Source organism: Baudoinia panamericana (genome assembly GCF_000338955.1).
Source record: "Baudoinia panamericana UAMH 10762 unplaced genomic scaffold BAUCOscaffold_8, whole genome shotgun sequence".
Lineage (NCBI taxonomy): Eukaryota > Fungi > Ascomycota > Dothideomycetes > Mycosphaerellales > Teratosphaeriaceae > Baudoinia > Baudoinia panamericana.
This window is the reverse complement of record NW_006911264.1, coordinates 167,789-188,711: the sequence shown is the minus strand read 5'-3', so window position 1 is coordinate 188,711 and position 20,923 is coordinate 167,789. Positions and strand designations below refer to the sequence as shown.

Genomic DNA, 20,923 nt, shown 5'->3' with positions numbered 1-20,923 from the left:
GCTATTCAGCATTGCATGCGGCGTCGTTGGTCAGGCCTGACAAAGAGAGTTACCTTTGTGAGGAAACGTTACGAAACACAACACAGGACCATAGGTTTATCGAGGTAGTTGTGCTAAACACCTACAAGGGCAGAATACAGTTGAAGCCACTGATCAGATATTGGTATGCAGCTTAGGTGGCCTATACACAGGTATGTAATCAATCGACACGCCTGCAGGGTCAAGTGGCTTCATGTTCGCCACAATGCGCGTTCCATCACACGTGCATGCTGCATCCACTTGCTGTGGCGCAGTCGTCCAGAGGCTTACATGTACATGTACCTGACCTCAGACTCCAGATTTGTAAAATCCTGCTCGAGTCTCTACGTTCTACAAAGTCGCTAAACCAAGCGCTTTGGTTTCAGCAGTCTTCTAGGTCGAGTGCTACCAACAGCAACGACAACGACAACAACAATGCACAGACGGTAGGGCTATCGTTCCATATGGTTCCAGAAGCCTCTCAAGTTCTCGGCTACCTCTCTTGGCTACATGCATGCTACCTCCCCCTGAACTAGCAATGGAATGCCAGGCGGCAACGGTGGGCTACACCTATTGTGCAACCTCGCACTTGGGCAAGGATGTTGAGTAGCAGGCCTCCCATCCCAGGACTCCTTGTAGCTATAGACGATGATCCTTCTGTCTTCTTCATCGAGCATTAATGCTGTCTGGTTAATCCGTGGTCAGGGATTTCGTCTAACCGGAACCCTCCCGCAAGAGGGGACTCACCAGTTTTCGTCGAAGTCTCGCAGTGATGCCACGGAGCACGCGGTACGGCTGATTAGCATTCGCTTGTTGTTCAGCTTGCTTTGGTGTTGGTCGATAAATCTCTCGTACCTGGCGTAGATGGACGATAGCGTCAATAGTCACGTACACAAAGCTGGATGTTTGAGGTACAAGATACAGAGTCCCCTAGTCGCAACCTTACTGCATTGAATTCATTTGATGAAGAATGCTCCAGTCATGTTTGATTGAAGTACAATGAAAGTTAATTACCCCGTCTTACAAAAAGCTGCTTGAGCACCACCCCTTCAGGAGGTCGGCCTGATCACTGCATCAAACACGTATCACAGATGTCCAGTTGTTGACCTTTGACGATGTGAAGTCGAGGCTAGACTGCCCGCATTCCAATGACTGGCAGTCCATTGCGGTACCTGAACGCGGCTTCGTTTAGCAACTACCTGAGGTATCCTGACAGGAGAGGGCACGGCGTTACTCTCTGGGACATTCGTGGTCCGGACACAGCCTGTGTAGTGAATCTGAATCATGACGCGCTGTACGGCAATACGGCTCGTATGTATTACAAGCGAGACGGGGCGAGGCGAGTATAACAGCCTGTACTGTATCGCGATCGAGTTGTAATACTATGGAGCCGCTTTTCCGGCCCCCAGATTGCAACAGCCCAGATAGGAAGGCATCCTCTGGCGTTTCAGGCCGTAGTGTGATAGTATGGAGGACATGTAGTCCGCTTTGAACCAAGTGGAGTCGCCGTCCACTATCAACCGAGTGGAATGTATAGTGCACCATGAACTGAGTGGAGTTTGTTAGCACGGCACCGACCAAATCCGAGATGCTGGTAGCATCGTATGGTGTGCGGAGAGGCTTCGAAGAAGACATGTAAATCACCGACTGGACGTAGAGACAGGCTTTTCATCTGCAAAGCTTGGAGAACTGTATAATGCGGGTACAACGGATGAGACGGCTGGCTTGGCTACATTTTCTCTGTCACTACTGCAGAGTCTGCGACGGAAGCGAGTTGTCGGGTTTGAATTATGGTGGCGAGTGGATGGAGCGAATCGTCCCAGCTTAGACTGACTCGCCCGTTGCACCGGTCAGTCGGCATATGTATGCGCCGAGGGGTTTCGCTACGCTGTAGTAAGTCATGATGCAAGAGCTGCGGCTCTGAGAAGGTGACGCTAGAACATTTGATCAGCGCACTCTGCCTGGAAACTGACCACTGATCGAAGCTTGAAGCTTGAGCTTGTGAGTGTTGGTTCCTGACAATACAAATCCGAGATCGATGTCTGAAAACACTTGGCTAGTGCGAGGGTCCCTTGATGCCCGGTAAAATTGTGCCGTTTTGGCACAACAATGCGATCGCCTCGATGTGTCTTGGTTATAGACCCTATTTAGACGGCGCGTAACACCAAAGGCTGTGACCAGCCGTGAACACAACATACACTGTAGCAGTGTAGCATTCCCACAGAAAATGATCGTTGATCGTCTAGCGCTGGGGGCAGCCTCTCCCGGATGTTCGCTCTGTCGCGCCCAAACGCGTAGGAAGCCCCAAAAAGCCCTTTCTGCAACCACGACAAGGGCTCCCCACGTGCAACAAGTCCGGGCTTGGTCGCGCTCAACAGCAGAATGCACGGTTATTCAGAACCTTGTCGATCATCCATAGCAGCGAGTCGGAAAATTTGTGTGATATGGAAGCTGCCGTATAGCTCAGACACTCGCGTCACTAATGCAGAACTCGATGTCGATCGTCTCCTCATTCCCCGAACCATTGCGATGATGTCGAAGGATGCAGCGATACTTCCGTCGCCAAAGAAAGTGCCCTGTGTTGCAGTAACGGGAATCGCAGCGATTGCGGCCTATCTCAAACGTGTTGAATTGCTGCCGTCCAGGATTCGTCTGGGCAACAGTCGCTAAACAGGGCAGCGGGTGTTAGCCGCAATCTCAGCGTCGAACTCTGTTCCTGCCACCAGCCAGCTCCCCGGGCAAATCGTGCAGCCTCCTGCAGTCGAGTCCAACGCCACTCGATCATCACTGTGGAAACTGCAGGGCGAGAAGCCGGCCTGCCAGGGACCGCCGTGCTATTTGCCGCGCCCGAGGAGAGTGTGCATCACAGTACAGTGGAGACGTCTGATCTTTGCCAGTTCGCTTCGCCTGATGGCTGGTCCGTGAACCACAGCGGTCCCGTTGGACCCAGCATTGTCCAACTTGGCCTGATATACCCTAAGTAAGTAGCCGCATGTCACTCTCTTCGCTCTCTTGGTCTCCTCTCGACGGTTTGTGTGTCCGAACTGTCACTTCTTTCTCTACGCGTGTTGTCTTCACGCAACCTTACCGGGACCATGCGTTTGATATGGCCGATTGCCGCTCTTGCGGCTGGTGCTCTCGCGACTCCTGGATTCAATGGTCCGCCACAGGGAGGCAACAACTTCAACAATGCTAAGGGAGGTGCACCGCCCCAGAATAACAACAACCAGCAGCAAGGCCCGCCAAACAATGCAGGACCACCACAGCAACAACAAGCTCCAAGCTCCGCTGCGCCAGCCGCAGCGCAACATCCCAGCCAAGCGCAAGGTGGTCCACCGGCAGCACAACCTACCAGCCAAGCGCAGGGGGGTCCACCAGCGCAAGGTGGTCCGCCAGCACAAGGCGGCGGTCAACAACAGGGAGGACCGCCGACCTCGAGAGTCACAGTATACATGTCTACAGACTCGACCGTGACATCGTGTCCAACCTCGACAGCAACTTACGGTCCGCCAGCATCACATCCCACAACATCTGCACCCTCGTTTGGTGGTCCAGGCGGATATCCGGGTCAGGGTGGTCCGCCGTCATCAAGTAACTGGTGGCAATTCTGGCAACACAGTGTCGCGTTTCAACCCCCTAACTCGCACAACGCCATACCAGGATCAACTATAGTCGCTCCCAAGCCTTCGGCATCAGCTGCGGCAGGCTCCGCGGGCGCGGCGGGCCCCGGTGTTGCACTCACCAACTATCAGCAGGTTGGCAACTCGACCCTGGGCACACTCAACCAGCCTTATCTCCCGCAGTGGCTGGACGGCGGCTCGACACCACCTTGGGGCGCCAATCGCACTGTTTACAACTCTGACGCAACCGTCAAGGGCGACATTCCGGTCACTAACGTCACAAGGTTCTACGACTGGACTGTCAAGCGTAGCCGTATCAGCGCAGATGGCGTGCTGAGAGACGTCATTCTCGTTAACGATATGTTCCCGGGTCCGATCATCGAGGCGAATTGGGGAGACTGGATCCAGGTGACTGTGCACAACAACATTTCGAGCCCATTCGAAGGCACTTCGCTGCATTGGCACGGTCAGATCATGAAGGGCACGCCTTGGGAAGACGGCGTTCCTGGTGCTGGACAATGTCCAATCGCACCCGGTCACTCTTTCACTTACTTTTGGAGGGCTGAGCTCTTTGGCTCGTCTTGGTGGCACGCACATTACAGCGCACAGTACACCGCGGGTGTCGCTGGGCCTATGGTTGTTCACGGGCCATCACCTCTGCCCTACGACAATGACGTCGGCCCGGTCATGGTGTCTGACTGGTACCATATTCCGTACTTCAGCATTGTCAGCGATGCCGTCGGCACCAACTTCTCGCTCATCCCGCCGACTAGTGACGCGGTCCTGATTAACGGTCGCGGTCGGTACAACTGCTCGGACCCATCGTATGCGAGTGGCCAAGAGCTACTTGCCAGCAACATCATGTCCAACATCTCCTGGCAGTGTACCGAGAATGCACCTTTGTCCATGTTTCGCTTTCAAAGCGGCAAGGTCCACAGGCTTAGACTCATCAACCACGGTTCGAACGGCGTCCAGAAGATCTCGATTGACAACCATATGATGACCGTCATCGAGACCGACCACGTACCGAATATCCCATATAACACTTCCATCGTGACTTTGGGAGTGGGCCAGCGGACTGATGTCTTGGTTACGGCGAACATGGCGCCCAATACTGCCGTGTGGCTTCGAACCCATGCAGGCGGTGCTGAACCCTGTGGCGGTTCGCAAAACCCAGACATGATGGCTGCGATCTACTACGAGGGCGCCAACACCAATGCTGCCCCGACCTCTTCGTCTTCCGCCACCAACGAAACCTGCCTCAATGATGCGTTGACGATTACACGACCTGCGTTCCCCATCACACCCACCAACACTTCCTTCATCCAAAATCTTGAGTTGACACTGGAGGTCAACTCTACCGGTTCGTTCGAGTTCCGCGTTAACGGCCAGAGGTGGCACGTTGACCTCAATGTGCCCCTTCTGCCCCAGTACGCTTCAGGCAACTTCACCTTCGAGCCGCAGTGGAACGTCTACAACTTCTACGAGAACAACACGGTCATCTTGAACATCACCAACAACATGCCGCTCGTTCATCCCTTCCATCTTCACGGTCACAACTTCTACGTCCTCAATGTTGGCGACAACGGAACTGCGGGCTCGAACGCTGCCCTCGGCAAGCGACAAGTCGCTGGACCGACATTCGAGAGCGGAGCAACCTGGAACGGTGAGATCGTCAACCCTGAGAACCCGATGCGCCGTGATGGTATCCTCATCCCGCCTTACGGATTCGCTGCGATCCAGTTCGAGCTCGACAACCCGGGTGTCTGGGTAAGCATCTGTTCGATATCATCGTCTTCAACGTGCCATTCGCTGACTCTGTTGTAGCCACTCCATTGCCACGTTGCATGGCATCTTAGCGGCGGCCAAGGTATCCAGATCGCCTACAGACATAACGAGATCGTCCCGATACCTAGCAACTTCACCTCGCTATCATGCGACGACTGGAGCTACTACTCACAACATAACGTTGTTGACCAGATCGACGCTGGCGCATGAGCAATGCGACCTCTCCATCTCAATATCTCGTATTCCCTTACTTCAGCAGGGTACAGTGGGTCGCTGTTCATAGCGTCGGCGTTGTGGGAGTTCTTCCAGTCTTAAAGAGGGGTCTGCATGGGCGCAGTGGAATGACCTTACGGCACACCGGCATAGAGTGATGTACAACGTCACGAGCTACGTCTAGACGCCCGCGAAAAGGCTGTCGAATTTTGTATATATTTGCAAATAATTAACATAATACATGATGTCGCATCATCAGTCGCCTCGTCCAATCTTTGACGATGCTTCACATCTCGCAGATCACATCCTTCATTTGCCGTACTTACCGACGAACTCGATCAGAGCGTTGTCGACCTCTTTCGGATGGCTGAAGGACAAGAAGTGCTGGCCACCCTCAATCACTTTCAGCTTCGCATCAGGGCTGTTTTCGAACAGTCTGATCTCCTCCTCTGCATTCTTCACTGAGTACACGCAATCTGCTGTACCATGCAACCACAGCACGGGACATCTGATATCGAACAGCCTGCTGTGCAGACCATCGCGCTCACTTAGGTTGATGGCGGCCATCCGGATCCGGCGTCGCCCCTCATCACCTTGGTAGTTCGCCTTGATCTCGTTCACCCAGAACTTGCGAGCATCGGTTGGACAGTCTTTCCCGAAGCCAATGTCGATGAGAAAGTTGCAGTACTCTTCGCTTGGCTCGAATTTGGCCGTGTCATCGTTGGTCGACCAGGCTTTGATATTGGGCTTCAAGTCTGCGGGACCGTCCCAACAACCCAGTTTTCTGGTGCGATCAGACTCACTGTCCATCGAAGTGCCAAGCGGGATGATGCCGGTAATCTTGTCGGGAGCGAAAAGCGCCATGCGGACGGTAATCCAACCGCCCTGGCTCGTCCCCAATACGAACACCTTGCGGCCGCCTCCGGTCATGCCCAGTGCGTCCAGGACCTGCACGTTCATAATCGCAGTATCCCAGTAAGTGAAGTTCTCCAGCCTGGTCCTGGTCTGTCCATGGCCGAGCAATTCGATGGCGATAAGGTTCATTGCATTGTTGAGCTCCTCGTTGGCAAACTGACCTCGGTATAGCTCGGACGACGTCGTGAAACTGTTGACCAGAACGAGCGTGGGCTTAGACGGGTCGTACTGCCGCTGCATCTGGTATGCGGCGTCGATACCGCCTAAATGTGGTACGCTTACTGTCTTCGTGTTTGGCATTTTGGCGTATTCGGCGACAACGAGCGAAATGACACTACGATGCGAATGTTACGTGGCAGAGACACGCTGCTTAGACCATCCAGAATCCATCGTACAAAGCAAGAGACAGGTCTGATCTCCACTTCAAGCACAACCGAGGTGGAATAGCTGTCATCCTCGCATCACGTTACGTGTAGCTCTGTTGTGGAAGCTGGCAAGCAATTGGGCCCCTCACTATGCAGGCTTATACCAGCCAGTCTATTTCACTATGCACAAACATCGAGGTTTGTGCGTCCCGGTCGTCGCATAGGGTGGCTGTTCGTGTAGGCGTGGTGTGAGGACAAAGGCCTTACGTGATCGCCGCTAAGATTTGCGCCCGCTAACAACATTCTCGCAAATAACTTCATGTTCCCACCACGCACCACACATCGCCCATCACAACATCCCGCCAGTTCCGGTACGTTCCAAGCATACATTTGTCCCATGTCTTTCCCTGATGACACCATATGCTTTATATTCTGGCACCTCTAATGTCAGGGTGCCTCGTGCATTCGATGATCTCAACCTTGTTGTCTGAACTCCTTGACAGATTTCAACTTCTACGCGCGATACAACACAATCTGCCGACTCATACTGACTTGTCTCGCAGAGGCGGCAACATGAGCACGAGTGCCACCATGTGGAATCAACTTTCGGTATAATCCCATGGATATCCTATGTATTGGACCTCGCGCCCAACGTTCTTCGTGGCTCACCGCGTCCTTCTCCCGCCTTCGTGGGACATGGATTCAACCTCGTATGGACGTTGTCAGTAGTGGAAACAGTAGGGCCCCGTTCCCTTGATATGGCTTTTCATGCTGTTCCTCCCCTGTCACTGTTCTTTATGGTTTGCAGCTTTGCCAAGGTCATTTCTCCCGGTTGATCAAAGTCGGAACATGCATTCTTCCTTTGGTCGCAACTATGCCTGTCCTGTCAAGCAAAAGGCCTTCGCCAGTTTCATGTCCTGCCTGCAATGTTCAGCAAACAGCACACAAGCAAACTGTCATGGCAGCATAACCATCCGCTCCCTGCCACGGGAAGATTCTTAGCTTGCTCCCAAGCCCCTCAGTGTGCGCAACAAAAGCTATGATGCTGTTACAAGCCATGAACGCGAGACAAGCTATGCTGCCCGGACCGCCCGGCCTCCAAGGCCTCCCGTGCATCTGCGGCCTCAACATGCGGCACTCCCTCTACCCAGAAGATGAAGTTCAGAGCGATACCTGCGGCGACTGGCGCCACCGTGTCTGCATGGGTGTAGACGACGACGAAGGACACTTTAACCCAGCTACTCAACAGAGTAACTGGCATTGCGAAGCCTGCCGACCCCAGCGTCACCTCATCACACTCACTGCGCTTGCAACAGGCCGACCATTGATCTGGCAATACCGGCAAGAACGAGCGGACGACCTGCAGCACCGCGAGCTGTTGATCGAGATGGCGACGGCGCCTCAGGTACCGTGGGCGCCGCGCTTTGCACGCTACGAAGGGCCAGCGACGCCGAGAAAGCGAGCAGCTGCGGTAAGGCAGACAGTCAAGGAAGGCATGGAAGTACTGCTCAACATGATCGCGAACAGAGACGAGAACGAACGCTTCTTCCGCGTAGTCGCTCTGGACTTTGTGCATGAACGGTGGGACAGCGTGCTCGAGCGCGTGCTGCTCATGGCGCACTGGGTCTCGTTCTCCGATCGCTCCGCACTCGTGCTGAGGGCCACGCTTCGGAAAAGCTTCGCCATCGGCATCGTGTTCCCGCGCGAGGCGGTCTTGAGCGTGGGACCTACGGATGGAAGTGTAGATGAGGACAGCGATGTTATCGACGGAGGCTCTGGGGCGGTTGGGCAACCATGGAACGGAGCGAATGGGTTACTCGTCCTCTTCATCCTGGGCTGTATGGGCTATATAGCCTTGTACGGATCTTGACGGAAGAGTGCATTCAAACATGCCTGCGGAGGTATCTATCGCTGTGTATGGACATCATCATCGTAAACCTACATCGTCCCTTCCGGCGCAAAACTCTGAAACGCAGGCATATCGGCCGTCAGAAAGTAGTTCCAGTCGAAATCCGAATTATTCAAAATATCCATATTCCAGTCCTCGCCACTGCTGGTCGTCATCGGCGTGCCCTTAGACAGCGGAGGTACGCCTCCCATCAACCCTGCACCAACCCCGTTGATCTGCAACGGCGACGTGGTCATAATACCTCCATTCCCATGCGGCGACTGCTGCTGCTGCTGCTGTGGCGGCCTCTGCCGTTTCACCTGCGGAGGCTTTTGTTGTTGTTGCTGTTGCTGCTGCTGTTGCTGGTGTGGTGAAAATTGTGACTGTGACTGCGACTGCGACCGCGACTGCGACCGCGCCATCTGCTCATTCCTCAGATTCTCCAACTGCGGCGGGTCACACTCCAGCCCATCCTTCCTCAGACTCTGACCCAACACAACCGAATCCTCATCCTTCCTCTTCTTCCCCAACCGCACGAGGAACCGCGCCGTCTTCAGCGCCTCCCGCATAGCCACAGTGTGGAAACGCTCCACCACCTCCTCCAACGTGCGCATGGCCGTCGCGACGTGGGCGAGACTTTCCCGTGAGTCCATGGCGAGGAAGACGCAGATGCATTGGAATGTTACATTACCGACGTGCCACCATGGCATGCGACGCTCGGCCATGCGGCGCGCGGCTTCGAGCCCTTTGAGCGCGATGTTGATGATGCGGTTGGTGATTTCGGAGGACATTGTGGGGTTGGCTAGGCGGATGCGGCGGTATCCGCAGAGGGCTAGGTTGGCTTTGGAGAGCATGATACCGTCGTGCCGGACTTCGTAATCCTCGAGCTGCTTGAGGAAGTCCTCCCATTGCTGTCCGGCCTGGTTGGTGCGGTCCGGATCGAGGCAGCAGGAAATGCTGTACAGGTTGATGTAGTCGTTGGTGTAGTCGTTCTCCTGCGCGGTCGGCATGCCGCAGGTGATGCCGCGCAGGCAGACGCGCGTGCGGCCGTATTCGAACGAGACCCAAGTGTTCAGCATGCGCGCGACCCAGAAGACGCGCCGTCGGATTTCGGGGTCATACAGGTGGTCTCTGGCGTGCGGGTGCAGGGTGGAGTTGCTCGTTTCCTGGTAAATCCCTATCGACTCCACCAAATGCATGGTCGTGCACGTAGCCATCCAAACCGCGTGTGGGTGGTCCGTGGAGCGGAGGTACAGTACGCGCAAGATCCAAGACTGCACGTCCGTCAAACACGGCGGCTGCATCGTGCTCGTCCCCTCCAGCGACCGCTTCGCCAAATCCACAATCTGTGGCAATGCGGCGTTCAAACTCCCGTCCGACCACAGCATCCCCATCGCCGCGATCCCAGCGAACAAATGATCCGGCAGCGTACAGACGTCCGGTCTCGCCCAGCGGAAGCCCAGCTGCTCCATCACGGACTTCTGGTCCAGAAAGCCATACAACGGGTGCACGTTCAGAAAGTAATGCTTCGCAAGCATGTACATTTGATCCTGCGCCAGGAAGTCCGTGATCGACGGCAGCGAAGGCAGCTGATCCACGCGACTTCCGACGTTCCAAGCAAACGTGAACAACTTCGGCCCCGAGCTAGGATCCAACCTCAACCCCAGCAGTCTCGTGAACGCGAGACCGGAATTCGCCTCCATCGACCGCATCTTCGTCGCATCCTCCAGCGTGGGCCGGTCATCGCGCACACTCTCCGGCGTCTCGACAACGGCCACATCTCTGACTCCAGCTCCGGCTCCGGCTCCGACGGCGGGATGATGATGATGCTGCTGCTGCTGCTGATGATGATGATGATTCACAAGCCCATCGTGCAGGGCCTCGTTCTGCTCGACGAGTTTGCTCCGTTTGCGCGGGTGCTTCTCAAAGTAACATTTATACTCGAATTGCGAGCACATGTTACAAGGGAGATTGCCGTCGCAGCGGCGTTTGCGCAAGCGGCATGGTTCGCACGCCTGCTTTGCGCGTTGGCGCTTCTGGCCGCCGGCGCCGGGGGGACTGCCGTCGTTGCTTTCGGTGGGATGCGAGTCGTCCTGAGGGGAGGTGGTGCTTCCGTTGAGCAGCGGCGGCTCCATCGCGGAAGCCGAGCTTGTTGTAGCTCTGGTAAGGTTCGACTTGTGGCTTGCCCTGGGAAGGGGGAGGTTGGATTACTTTGCCGATTAGAGCACTACTTTTCCGGGAGCCTGCAGAGTCAGGATTTGGGCGTAGAATTTCTGTAGTAAAGATTATGGTCGTTGCGACGAGGGTTCGCGATTCTACCTTTAGTCAACACCTCGGCACGGATGGTTGAGCAAGGGTCCGCGGCCGGAAAGACACCCGAACTGACCTAGCGTTTCCGATACATATATACAGTCACGTGAGGCTTACCCGAAAGCTGCGGACCGCATCTCGACCTTATCTCGAGATGTCCTGGTCGGGGTGTCCGCCCGCTGCAAGAGTGTCTTCACCTGTTACCACCGCATAAAGGTGTATATACACTGTGACGGTAGGAACTATACACTATGTCGGCACGATCTCTACATGCGTAAACAATCTTGGACATGATGCGATCGTTCAGAGCGGGCTTGCACGAAATCTGGCTTTCTAGCAGCTCCGGTAAGGTAGGGAGGAGTGAAGAAAACAGATGACAGCGGGGGAAGAACTACATTTCGCTAAAAAGCCCCTACTATGTACATGCCACGCACAACCACCTATCCCTCTTCCTGTCCCGCTTACTCCGACGCAGAAGCACCAGTAATGATGTCCACCAATTCGTTGGTGATGACAGCCTGTCGGGTTCGGTTGAACAGGATGGTGAACTTGCTGATCATGTCGCCGGCGTTCTTCGACGCATTGTCCATGGCGTTGCGGCGCGCGGACTGCTCGCAGGCGTGGCCTTCAGCGAGGGCCCAGAAGATGCTGTTGGCGAGGGCGTATTCGCGGAGGTTGGCGAGGACCTCGTCGTCGATTTCGAAGGCGGCGAAGTTTGCTGTAGTAGTGTGTTAGTCAAGCGGCGGGTGCACATGTTTTGTGGATGGGAGATTTGTCCGGGGGAGCTTACGTGACGCAGCAATCGCCTCCTCCGAGTAGGCCTCCACCACCGTCGGCTCGTAGGACTGCGCATTGATGAACTTGTTGTACATGATTTTGATGCTCGCGTAGTCGGTCGGCAACAGCGAAATTTGATCCGCAATCGCCTGCGCGTCGGCGAAAGTCGGCACATCCTTGCCCACGCCCGCAAACGACAGGATGAGCTCCTTCGCATTGCTCCGGCTGAGCTGGGCCTTGCACTTCTCCCCCAACACGCAGATGTCGTAGTCGCCCGGGTGCTCGTTCATGAGACGGCGGGTGGCGCGGGTCATGCCCGAGTGGATGCCGCCGCAGAGGCCCTTGTCGGAGCTGCAGACGACGAGGAGGGTCTTGCCCGCCTCTTCGGAGGGCTTGGTCTCGGCTTCCTCGAAGACTTTGTTGGAGGTCTGGCCGTAGGAGCGGGATTCGGTCATGGCGCGTTGGGCGCGGGTGAGTTTGGTGGAGGCGACGATTTTCATGGTTTTGGTGATCTTTTCGATGTTGCGGATGGATTTCAGGCGGCCTTCGATTTCGCGGAGGGTGACATAGTTGGCGGTTTGGGCGATGGGGAGGGTGGCGGCGGCAGCGGCGGGTCTGTATACATACAAGTCACTTGGTTAGCTTTGCTGATGGCTCTCCGGGAGTGTGTAGGCTTGTGAGCCATTGCGGGTGGTGCATACCGCAGCGCGACGGCCGCACCAGCCTTGAAGGCGGGACGAGCAGCTCGCGACAGCATATCGGCGGCTGTCGGAGGAGAAGAGATGGGAGTGTTGGCTGATGGGGGAAACGGGTGGTGTCACTGCTGGCGGGTGGTGGATGAGCTTTCGCTTGCTCTTGCTCCTTGCCCGCTGTCGCCCGAAGTGTCTCCGTGGAGCTCACTGAGGTGTCTGCCCTGACCCTAACCCTAAACGTGGCGTCTCCGGGCATATCTTTGGAGGCATGAAGGCGATCATTTGTCTCACACTCTTCTGTTTTCACTCACTCCCCTTCTGTTGCCTTGCATTACTACCTCAGCATTGATGCGTCACTGACGGTCCCTTACTGCACTGCCCGTCTCACCAACTTTGCCTCAGTGCGTGGTCTTGCGAGGCTCCATACGCGCTGGGTACTCGGGTCAGCGCGTCGTTTCTGCCGAGTGGCCACTCTCAGGCGCGTCGAGTCCACAGCAACCTCACTTCACAGTACATTAACTCCATCTTCTGCCACCGTCGACAGGCAGCAGAATGTCTGACTCCGACGATGACCGACCTCTCAAAGGTGCGTATCCAACATCTTCATATCATACGGCTTTTTGCAGTGCTTTGCCATTGTGCAGTCAGTCAGTCAGTCCCACACAGGGAGGGGCGGACTTGGTCAAAATTTGCATTTCCTTCACTACACGCAAACCACAAGCACATGTGACAAGCTCGTCCATTACTCGTACACATAATAGATCGATTTCTTCATTTCTGCATTTGCACCCTCCTCATGAACAAGCAACATCTTCAACAAGCACTGCGTCACGTGCTCCCAACTAATACATCATCTTCAGCCAAATCCAAGGATACCATCTCCAAATCGGTAGACGCGGCCATGGATAAGTCAATTCATTCCAATGGCCACGTCGCGCCCGGCATCAGCATGGCAATGGGACCATTCGACGGCATGGACGTGGACAAGCCTGTCACCAACGGCGTCAACGGAGTCCACGGTTCTAAGAGGAAGACTTCACGTCCAAACGGCGCTAGTTACAGGGAGGACACTGATGATGACGATGACGACGACGTGCCTCTTACCAAAAAGCGGAAGACGAAGACGGTGGCAGCAGTTGACGACGAAGACGATGTGCCTTTGAAAAAGAAGGTATCCAAGCCGCCGAAGGCTACTGCCCCACAGATAGGCGCTGTGGACGGAGGTGACCTTCCGCTCGGCAAGAAGCTCCAGCAGGAGAAGGAGGAGATCGAGCAAGAGGCAAAGAAGGAGGCCCAAGCGATCCGGAAGAAGGAGAAGAGCACCAAGCGGAAGGCCGAAAGTGACGATGAAGATGACGTGCCTCTGAAGGAGAAGGCGCCCATCAAGAAGGAGGCTGCTGTGAAGAAGATCAAGAAAGAAGCGGACTCCGATGATGACGACGTGCCGCTAAGCAAGAAGGCGCCCACTAAGAAAGCTGCGAAAGTTAAGAAGGAGGAGACTGCGGTCGCTGCGAAGAAGGGCAAGGCTAAAGTCAAGCAGGAGGAGAGGACGGCCGAAGATGAGGCGGCAGACGATGAGGAAGAGGAGTACCGGTGGTGGGAGGACCCTGCGAAAGGTGACGGCACGATCAAGTGGACAACGCTTGAGCACAACGGTGTCGTGTTTCCACCCGAGTACGAACCACTCCCGAAGCATGTCAAGATGTTATACGACGGTGTACCTGTCACTATGCATCCGGACGCGGAAGAGATCGCATACGGCTTTGGGAGTATGCTGAATTCGACTCACAATGTTGAGAACCCGACCTTTCAGAAGAACTTCTTCGGCGACTTCAAAGAGATGCTCGACAAGACCAAGCACGCCAAGGACAAGGACGGCAACTCGGTCAAGATTACGAAGTTCGAGAAGTGCGACTTTAAGCCGATCTTTGACTACGTCGACGCCGAGCGGCAGGCGAAGAAGGCATTGCCCGCTGCGGAGAAGAAGAAGCTCAAAGCGGAGAAGGATGAGAAGGAGGCGCCGTACATGTACTGCATGTGGGATGGTCGTAAGCAGAAGGTGGGCAACTTCCGTGTCGAGCCCCCGGGCCTCTTCCGTGGCCGTGGCGAGCACCCCAAGACCGGCAAGTGGAAGAAGCGAGTACAACCCGAGCAAATCACGATCAACATCGGCAAGGAGGCGATGGTGCCGAAGCCGCCAGAAGGGCACAAATGGAAGGAGGTCAAGCACGACCAAGAAGGCACCTGGCTTGTGATGTGGCAGGAGAACATCAACGGCGCGTACAAGTACGTCATGCTGGCCGCCAACTCCGACATTAAGGGTCAGAGTGACTACAAGAAGTTCGAGAAGGCGAGGGAGCTGAAGAAGCATATTGGCCGGATTCGAGACGACTATACGAAAGAGCTCAAGGACGAGGAGATGGTGGTGCGGCAGCGTGCCACGGCAGTCTACCTGATCGATCAGTTCGCACTCCGTGCTGGCAACGAGAAAGGCGAGGATGAGGCGGACACTGTAGGCTGCTGCTCCCTGAAGTTCGAACACGTCACCCTCCGGCCTCCGGACACCGTCATCTTTGACTTCTTGGGTAAGGACTCGATCCGCTTTTACGACGAGGTAAAAGTCGACCCGCAAGTCTTCAAGAACCTCAAAATCTTCAAACGCGCCCCCAAAACCGATGGAGACGATATCTTCGACCGCCTGACCACGTCCGGCTTGAACAAGCATCTCTCCAAATACATGCCCGGTTTAACCGCGAAGGTCTTCCGTACCTACAACGCCTCCTGGACAATGGCGACGCTGCTGCAGAAAATGAAACCGGACAAAGCCATGTCGATCGCGGAGCGAGTGAAAGAATACAATGACGCGAACCGCAAGGTGGCTATCCTGTGTAACCACAAGCGCACCGTCGCCGCCTCACACGCCGCGACGATGGAGAAGTTGGGGGATAAGGTGAATGGGCTGCGGTATCAGCAGTACCGTCTCAAGCAGCAGATGCTCGTCCTCGAGCCGAAGCTTAAGAAGAAGAAACCGGAGGGTTTCTTTGATCTTCCTGAGGATCTGGACGAGGAGTGGGTGAAGGCGCATCAAGCTGCGCTTGTGGAGGCGGAGCGGGTCAAGATCCGCAAGAAGTTCGAGAAGGATAATGAGAAGTTGGTTGCGGATGGGGGGAAGGAGATGAAGGCTAAGGAGCTTCAGACGAGGATGGAGGTTGCGGAGGAGCTGGAGGAAAAGTTTAAGGCGGAGTGGAAGAAGGGGGGAAAGATTGAGGTGGAGGGGAAGAGTGCGAGTGTGGAGAAGTTGGAGGCGGCGGTGGAGAAGTTGGAGGGGCGGATTGCGAATGAGAAGGTGAAGGGGGAGGACAGGGAGAATAATAAGGAGGTTGCGCTGGGGACCTCGAAGATTGTGAGTGCTGACTGCTGGCTTATGGCTTTTGCGAGTGTCGTGCTGACTGGGCTTTTAACGCAGAACTACATCGATCCGAGACTGACGGTGGTGTTCTCGAAGAAGTTCGATGTGCCGATTGAGCGCTTCTTTTCGAAGACGTTGAGGGAGAAGTTCGATTGGGCGATTAAGTCGGTGGATGAGGACTGGGACTTTTAGAGCCGGAACAACATCTGTTTGCGGTCCGTGATGTCTTCTGCCCTGCAGAGAGTTCGATGGAGATATGACGACGGCGAGAAAAGCTCACAGTGCCCATGACATTGAGCATATGGAGGCGGGAAGCTTCAGAGCGGCAGATCTAGTGGGTCATTGATGGAAAGATAGTATAGCAGTGGAAGAGCGTCTTCCTAATACTGTCCCTCTGCGCCCGTGCGTATGGCTTGTAAGCTGTCTGCTGCACTCTTCATTGTGGAGGCTGTGCATTCAAACCGCGCTAGCCCGCTCCGGAAGTAGCCACTGCTTGAGGAAAGCACGACCGCATTCTCACTCCTCCATGCCAAGACCGCGATGCAATGCCGTGGCCGGACTGGCTGTGGTCACGTCGGAGCAAGAACGACGATGACGATGGCAACAACGATGTCGTACGTCCGCCGCAAGACGAGCGTCCACGCAAGCCCACGGGCACGTGGGAGAAACCACTGAACGCGGTGAACTGGGCCAACTATACCTCCCCGCAAACCATCATCGCCTGTACCATCACCTCAGCCGCTACCCTCCTTCTCGTCCACGCCTACAAAACCTACCTCCGCCGGATTCCCACGGTCGAGTACCTCAAACCCAGCATCTTCGGTAAACGAAGTCTCTACGGGTTTGTGACGAGGGTAGGCGATGGGGATAACTTCCACCTCTTTCACACACCTGGCGGGAGACTGGCGGGGTGGGGTTGGCTACCCGGCAGACGCGTCAAGGCTATGATGCAGGAGAAGGGGCGGTTGAAAGGGCAGACGGTGCATGTCCGGCTGGCGGGGGTTGATGCGCCGGAATTGGCGCATTTTGGCCATCCGGCGCAGCCGTTTGGGAAGGAGGCGAGGGAGTGGTTGGAGTCGTATATTCTGGGACGGTACGTGCGGGCTTACGCGTGGCGGCGGGATCAGTACGAGCGGGTGGTCGCTACGGTGTATTGTCGACGGTGGGTGGTGTGGAGGTTGGATGTGGGGGAGGAGATGTTGAGGCAGGGGCTTGCGACGGTGTATGAGGCGAAGGCTGGGGCGGAGTTTGGGGGCAGGGAGAAGAGGTATAGGGAGGTGGAGGGGTGGGCTAAGCGGAGGAAGGTGGGGATGTGGACGGAGCCGGGGTTGGTGGAGAGGTTGGTTTTGGGGAGGAGGAGGGAGGAGGTGGAGACGCCGAGGAGTTATAAGAATCGCGTTGCGGCGAGGGCGAAGAGTAGTGAGGCGGCTGCTAAGTGAGGCGATGCTGATGCGAAGCACGTACCATAACCCACTCGGATGTACAAGGTGATAGGCCCAGCCAATTCAATGCTTCGACGGCTGGTCCGGACATTGCTCAGTCTCTGCTTTGCCACGACACGCCTGACTACAGCCGCGACAGGACTCAAGAGTGCATAGTCTGGCTCAAGCAATTAGCGCCGGCGTTATCCTGACAACTCCGTTGTCTCCATGTCTACCCCGAGTACACATTCGAACGATGGGGGATGATTTAGATGACAGACGCTGGCGCGGTGGCGTTGCTTTTGAGGATCGAGACATAGTACCCTTTGGTGCATACGCAATCCTTCAACGACGTACACCTACATGGCGCTGGTGGAGTGGTGCAGCCAGCCGAGACGATGTGGCGAAGCTGGCAGTCATGGGGCACAGAACCTCTGGTGACATGGTGCTTCTCAGTCGCGAACCGTAGCCGTGACGGCATCTAGACAGCTAATGCAACAGTGCGGGCCCTTAGGAACGAGGCATCATAGCTCTAGTCGCCGAAAGAGCTCCAAGAGCTTGCTGACATTATATCAACGTGCGAGTTCTATCGCAAGCCGGGATCATGCACGGTTCGTCCGACCTCGTTCATGCTTGCTGTACAAATGCGTACAACGTTCGGCAGATGCGGAAGCCTTTGAGAAGTCACGACTGTCGCCTCCAAACACCCCGGCCTGGCGTTCGGTTATGCCGATGGGACAATCTTCTTTAGCACGCGCCCAAGACTGTCGGACTGTGTTTCTGTCAGCTTGATTGACTATGAGAACGGTTGGGTACGTACGTGAAATGGTTGGGTAATCTGGAAATGATTGCCCGTCATATAGTCGAAGTCATACTTCGCTCCGGGCAGGAGTTGCTCCCAGCCTTCTGTCTTCAAATCACCTCGCGGCTCAAGAAGGAACCTCGTGACCTTGACATTCATGTCGACTTCGAGTCCGGAGTCCTTAACACTCTTCACTAAGCCCTCTTTGACCCAGATGAAGTTGACTTTGGGTGGAACATGCTCCTTGGGTAACGGTGTGGGCATGTACTTGTCCACAGATAGCACGGTAGAGGTGAAATGGGCAATGAGCCACTCCGGCGCCTTCTTCTGCCCAACAGCGCCCATCAAGCCCTTCTTCGTCAGCTCCTTCACGACACCCTCCGGTAAAGCCTCGAAGAACAATCTGCAAGGCGAGTCGATGAGGATCATCTGCTTGATCTTCTCTCCCGCATTGGTCAAAAGCTTGGCAACCTCAAACGCGTAGTAGCCTCCGGCGGACCATCCGCCGATTACATAAGGCTTGCCTTTGGGTTGCAGCCTGCGTAATTCGTCGTACCATAATCGCGCCATACGTTCTATCGAACAGGTGAAGTCTTGTGCTTGTCGCAGGAAAGGCGAGTTGAGTCCGATTAGACAGATGCTGTTGCCGAGGACTGGTAGCGTTCCGTACGCAGTGCCCGCACCACTGCCATCTGGAAACAAGAAGACCACATGTTTCGACGTCGTCGGGTCGCCTTGAAGTATGACTGATAGTGGAACTTTCGGCTTCGGAACGCCCTCCCAAGGATCCTCTGGTTCCGGTATTCGGTTGGTCTTGGTTTGCGATGACGTTCCGTTCACTTGAGTAGAACTTCCATTCGTCGTTCCTCCTTTCAGGTAGGCCTTGAAGGCACCGACGGTAGGATACTTCGTAAAGTCTTCGGGTTTTACATCAAGGCCAGTCTGACTTCTCAAATCCGATATCGTTGCCGAAGCGAGCAGACCGCTTAAACCTAAGAATTTCCATGTCTCGTGATCCTGAAAGTCTTCCGGTTCGGTCGATATTGCTTCGCCTATCACCTCCAGGGCTTTTCTGACAACCTCGTCAGACGCCATGCTGGATGGTGTAGAGACGAAGCGGACAACTATGCGATGTATTTTGGGAAGTTGCCGTTGGAACGCTTGGACCGCTCTTCGGCCCCACCGTCGCGTTCAGCTGAACGATATCCTCACCATCTCGTCGACAATTACTTGTCGATGTTAGGCGCCGCACACCGGCAGCCACGCGGTCTTACGCACCATGAATGGTCAGCAGTTGGCTGTGGTGCTCGAGCAGTCCGAGAAGCATAACGACCGAATCTCACTGTAACGAGAGAGGAACGCGTCGCCGACGGGTTCACAGGAAGTCAAAGAGAGGCTGCGTGCAGTGTAAGAAGCGGAAAGTGAAGTGTGATGAGATGAAACCTGCTTGTAGTCATTGCGAAGACCGCAAATAGATGTGCGACTTGCCAGATCAAGAGGAATTATTTACAGCCACTGTCACGAAGATTCAAAAGGATCGCCAGAGCCTCCCCATTCAGACACTATGCGTCAACGCGCCTCGAGGATCTCCTTGTACCCAGCATCTTTTGCTATACGCGCAGGTCTTGGACATCGTCAATGACGACATCCCGTCCTCTGGCAGTACGCTCTACAAGAGAAGCCACCTGCCGGAGTTTGTTGAGACCATTTCCTTGATACCACCGAGCTGTGGCTAGGCTCGCCTTTCTGTCAGAAACTGATTCAGTCCCACAGTTTTCGCCATGACTTCACGCTCCGCACCTACTACACGCTATTCTGGCCAACTTAGCGAGCCACCTAAGCTTCATCCGGCCTGAAATCGAATGGTACGGCGCTGCAGCCACACTGCACAACACGAGGTCTTTGCAAGCGTACTGTAAACTCTTCAGGCATGACCTCAAATATGGTGATCCGAAGGCCATGGTTGCAGCAAGCCGGCTGCTGTCTAAGCTGTGTTTCATCGACATGCCATTGGGGGCGTCTGCAGCGCACTACAATGAATGCGACCTAGCATGGGTGAAGTCCATGCAGGGAGTGCGGACAATCTTCTCGACTTCCGGCTTGCAGTCCCAGCTCGTTGGGTCCATAATGGGTCCACTCATGCAAGGCTACCTCGAGAAGGATCAGCAGTATCACCGCGAGCAGCCCTGTACCGACAGGCGGCAGACTGCATGCATTATGAAGCAATTGAACGACACTTGTGATGCGAGTGTTCGTCAGGCCGACGTGAACCCATACGCTCTTATTCTAGCAAGACTCGAGTAACTGATGGGTAATTGGCCTACACACGAGCAGGTCGACGTAGACCGGGCTTTCCTTGCGAACTTCGATACGGACTTTCTCGGGCTGTTCCGTCACGAAGATGCTCTCGCGCTGTGTTGATACTGGCCATATGGTGTGCAAGTCCAGTATGGTCCCGCAATGGTGGATCACAAACTTCGCGATGATGGAGTGCAGGCGTCTTTGTGCTCGGCTCTCGCGAGAGAAGGACAGCAGGATACGAACCTTGTTGCGGTATCCCGCAGGCATGTGCGGTTACGAACTACCGTAAAATGATCTGGTAAGGCCGTAGAAGTAGCGGACTTCGCCACGTGCAGCATGAGCAAAAGACATTATCAAGCTGTACACACTGGTAGCATTAGCAAATACCGTCATAATGAATTACA

At 55.2% G+C, this 20,923-nt stretch overlaps 11 protein-coding genes across 11 annotated transcripts; 6 read left to right on the top strand and 5 right to left on the bottom strand.

Annotated features, from left to right (window-relative positions):
* Positions 1 to 995: 995 nt before the first annotated feature.
* Positions 996 to 1,687, bottom strand: BAUCODRAFT_34991 (uncharacterized protein). The gene has a single exon (XM_007679193.1). It carries the CDS (start codon positions 1,651 to 1,653, stop codon positions 1,249 to 1,251), a length of 405 nt encoding a protein of 134 aa, XP_007677383.1. The 5' UTR covers positions 1,654 to 1,687; the 3' UTR covers positions 996 to 1,248.
* Positions 1,688 to 2,307: 620 nt separating this feature from the next.
* BAUCODRAFT_521269 (uncharacterized protein) lies at positions 2,308 to 2,818 on the top strand. Its single transcript, XM_007679483.1, has one exon. The coding sequence runs from the start codon at positions 2,401 to 2,403 to the stop codon at positions 2,686 to 2,688; it is 288 nt and encodes a 95-aa protein (XP_007677673.1). The 5' UTR covers positions 2,308 to 2,400; the 3' UTR covers positions 2,689 to 2,818.
* A 652-nt stretch (positions 2,819 to 3,470) lies between these two features.
* On the top strand, positions 3,471 to 5,636 carry BAUCODRAFT_72110 (uncharacterized protein; the record flags this gene model as incomplete). Its single annotated transcript, XM_007679350.1, has 3 exons — positions 3,471 to 5,213; positions 5,286 to 5,408; positions 5,466 to 5,636. 3 exons carry the CDS (start codon positions 3,471 to 3,473, stop codon positions 5,634 to 5,636), a joined length of 2,037 nt encoding a protein of 678 aa, XP_007677540.1.
* An 87-nt stretch (positions 5,637 to 5,723) lies between these two features.
* Positions 5,724 to 6,977, bottom strand: BAUCODRAFT_521236 (uncharacterized protein). The gene has a single exon (XM_007679482.1). The coding sequence runs from the start codon at positions 6,852 to 6,854 to the stop codon at positions 5,949 to 5,951; it is 906 nt and encodes a 301-aa protein (XP_007677672.1). The 5' UTR covers positions 6,855 to 6,977; the 3' UTR covers positions 5,724 to 5,948.
* A 671-nt stretch (positions 6,978 to 7,648) lies between these two features.
* On the top strand, positions 7,649 to 8,823 carry BAUCODRAFT_521221 (uncharacterized protein). Its single transcript, XM_007679481.1, has one exon. It carries the CDS (start codon positions 7,959 to 7,961, stop codon positions 8,787 to 8,789), a length of 831 nt encoding a protein of 276 aa, XP_007677671.1. The 5' UTR covers positions 7,649 to 7,958; the 3' UTR covers positions 8,790 to 8,823.
* Positions 8,824 to 8,857: 34 nt separating this feature from the next.
* Positions 8,858 to 10,942, bottom strand: BAUCODRAFT_72725 (uncharacterized protein; the record flags this gene model as incomplete). The annotated part of the gene is made up of 4 exons (XM_007679398.1): positions 8,858 to 8,992; positions 9,070 to 9,100; positions 9,216 to 10,561; positions 10,619 to 10,942. 4 exons carry the CDS (start codon positions 10,940 to 10,942, stop codon positions 8,858 to 8,860), a joined length of 1,836 nt encoding a protein of 611 aa, XP_007677588.1.
* A 403-nt stretch (positions 10,943 to 11,345) lies between these two features.
* BAUCODRAFT_34986 (uncharacterized protein) lies at positions 11,346 to 12,657 on the bottom strand. Its single transcript, XM_007679192.1, has 3 exons — positions 12,596 to 12,657; positions 11,908 to 12,509; positions 11,346 to 11,835 (listed from the first exon to the last, which is right to left on the bottom strand). The coding sequence occupies exons 1-3, from the start codon at positions 12,649 to 12,651 to the stop codon at positions 11,579 to 11,581; spliced, it is 915 nt and encodes a 304-aa protein (XP_007677382.1). The 5' UTR covers positions 12,652 to 12,657; the 3' UTR covers positions 11,346 to 11,578.
* A 194-nt stretch (positions 12,658 to 12,851) lies between these two features.
* Positions 12,852 to 16,571, top strand: BAUCODRAFT_34984 (uncharacterized protein). Its single transcript, XM_007679191.1, has 3 exons — positions 12,852 to 13,172; positions 13,447 to 15,989; positions 16,053 to 16,571. The coding sequence occupies exons 1-3, from the start codon at positions 13,139 to 13,141 to the stop codon at positions 16,185 to 16,187; spliced, it is 2,712 nt and encodes a 903-aa protein (XP_007677381.1). The 5' UTR covers positions 12,852 to 13,138; the 3' UTR covers positions 16,188 to 16,571.
* Positions 16,541 to 17,434, top strand: BAUCODRAFT_72309 (uncharacterized protein; the record flags this gene model as incomplete). Its single annotated transcript, XM_007679365.1, has 1 exon — positions 16,541 to 17,434. The coding sequence occupies one exon, from the start codon at positions 16,541 to 16,543 to the stop codon at positions 17,432 to 17,434; it is 894 nt and encodes a 297-aa protein (XP_007677555.1).
* A 615-nt stretch (positions 17,435 to 18,049) lies between these two features.
* Positions 18,050 to 19,394, bottom strand: BAUCODRAFT_521116 (uncharacterized protein). The gene has a single exon (XM_007679480.1). It carries the CDS (start codon positions 19,311 to 19,313, stop codon positions 18,213 to 18,215), a length of 1,101 nt encoding a protein of 366 aa, XP_007677670.1. The 5' UTR covers positions 19,314 to 19,394; the 3' UTR covers positions 18,050 to 18,212.
* Positions 19,395 to 19,895: 501 nt separating this feature from the next.
* Positions 19,896 to 20,737, top strand: BAUCODRAFT_521099 (uncharacterized protein). Its single transcript, XM_007679479.1, has 2 exons — positions 19,896 to 19,911; positions 19,992 to 20,737. The coding sequence occupies exon 2, from the start codon at positions 20,178 to 20,180 to the stop codon at positions 20,520 to 20,522; it is 345 nt and encodes a 114-aa protein (XP_007677669.1). The 5' UTR covers positions 19,896 to 19,911; positions 19,992 to 20,177; the 3' UTR covers positions 20,523 to 20,737.
* The last annotated feature ends 186 nt before the right edge of the window (positions 20,738 to 20,923 follow it).